Below are 1,412 nucleotides of genomic sequence, written 5' to 3' on the forward strand. Positions count from 1 at the left end.
GGGCAGCAAGGCACTGTCCCTGCCCCTCTCCTCCCGCTTGAGCCCGGCCGTGTCGGAGCAGGTTTCCCGGTAGTAGCATTTGCTTTCCTCCACCCGGGCGAGGTCGCAGGCTCTGCCGAAGGAAGGGTTAATGGAGACGGGGCTGCTCAGGTAGGGCTGCGGGTACCCGTTGCAGGGCTCCGAGGATGCCCAGGGCAGGGAGCAGACGTTGTCCCGGCGGGGGTAGGAGAGGGATGGCAGCCCGGGCAGCTGCCCTCCGGAGGCTCGGAAATTGGGGAAGTAGAAGGTGTCTCCCGTGTGGATGTTCACCAGAGGTCCCACAAAGCCGGGATTAAGGAGGTTGTGCTCGCCCATTTCCGCGGGCCTGACCGAAAGCTTCTACTTTATTGCTATCTGACATTAAACATAGTTAAACCGACGGCTCGGCCCCATTGGTCCGGGGGGGTCACGTGAGCCCCAAATTGCGCTGGGAGGGAGGGGGGGGCCTCCCCTCCCCTGGCAGCAGAGACAAAACACAACAGCAAGTTCCGCCTTTTTACGCCTTTTCTCTCCCCCCCCAGGCCCCTCTTCACCCCCCAATCATAAAAAATCATAAAAAATCCCATAAAGCATTTTATTAAAAAAAAAAAAAAAGGCAACGGCTCCCAGTGCTGGCTTGAGAAACGCGAGGCACCCTAAAATGTCATATTTAGCATAAAATAATCGATAGGCGATGGTTTTGCCCCAAAAACTCACCCCTCCCCCGGCGGCACTTCGGGGCCCTCCACCAGCTGCAAAAGCGAGACGGGTTCTCATTAATTAGCTCCTTTATTAACTAAAACAGTTCGAATTTACAATATCTCCCCAATAAATTACTATTAGATATTGTGTCATATAAAGTTTACAGGCTTTTTAAGGAGACGAATGATCGTGCCCGCAACAGGCTCATATTTACGCGCGGTGGGATGGGAGCCTTGGAGGCTATTTGAGACCTTTTCGACTCTTCTGCCTTTTTTTTTTTTTAATTATATTTTTTTTCCCTCCTCTAGGACCGGGTGGCTTTGTCGTGGACTAGGGAAATGCAGCCTCTTCCAGGCTGCAGCCTCTCAAGAAGGGCTGGAAGATTTTTAACAATCCTCAATCGCTTTTATTAATGATCTGTGTCGAATAAAGCAAGACAGAAGAACAGGACTGTATATAGCCTTAATTTACCCGGTATATATTCCATATGCAGGAAGACGCACACACATGCAGCATATATGCATTTTTCTCATTTCTTTTGCCTTCTTTCAGGAGAAAGAACAAAAATGAGAATTCTCCCCAACCCCCACGCCGCTCGGGTCCCCACCCCTGGAAATATAGGTACACACACACACACGCACACACTCGTATCTGGTTCCTTGCCACCTTATAGCAATATATTCTGTCCTCGT

General features: G+C 50.8%; 1 protein-coding gene across 1 annotated transcript in view; it reads right to left on the bottom strand.

Annotated features, from left to right (window-relative positions):
* HOXC12 (homeobox C12) overlaps positions 1-354 on the bottom strand; it is a gene marked incomplete at both ends in the record, with an annotated part of 765 nt that extends 411 nt beyond the window's left edge. The window contains one exon of the mRNA XM_084303648.1: positions 5-354. Within this exon, the coding sequence (XP_084159774.1) occupies positions 5-354 (350 nt within the window). The remainder of the gene's footprint in view (positions 1-4) is intronic.
* Between the last annotated feature and the right edge of the window lie 1,058 nt (positions 355-1,412).

This window comes from Netta rufina (assembly GCF_964035555.1).
Source record: "Netta rufina genome assembly, chromosome: 30".
NCBI classification, from domain to species: Eukaryota; Metazoa; Chordata; class Aves; order Anseriformes; family Anatidae; genus Netta; species Netta rufina.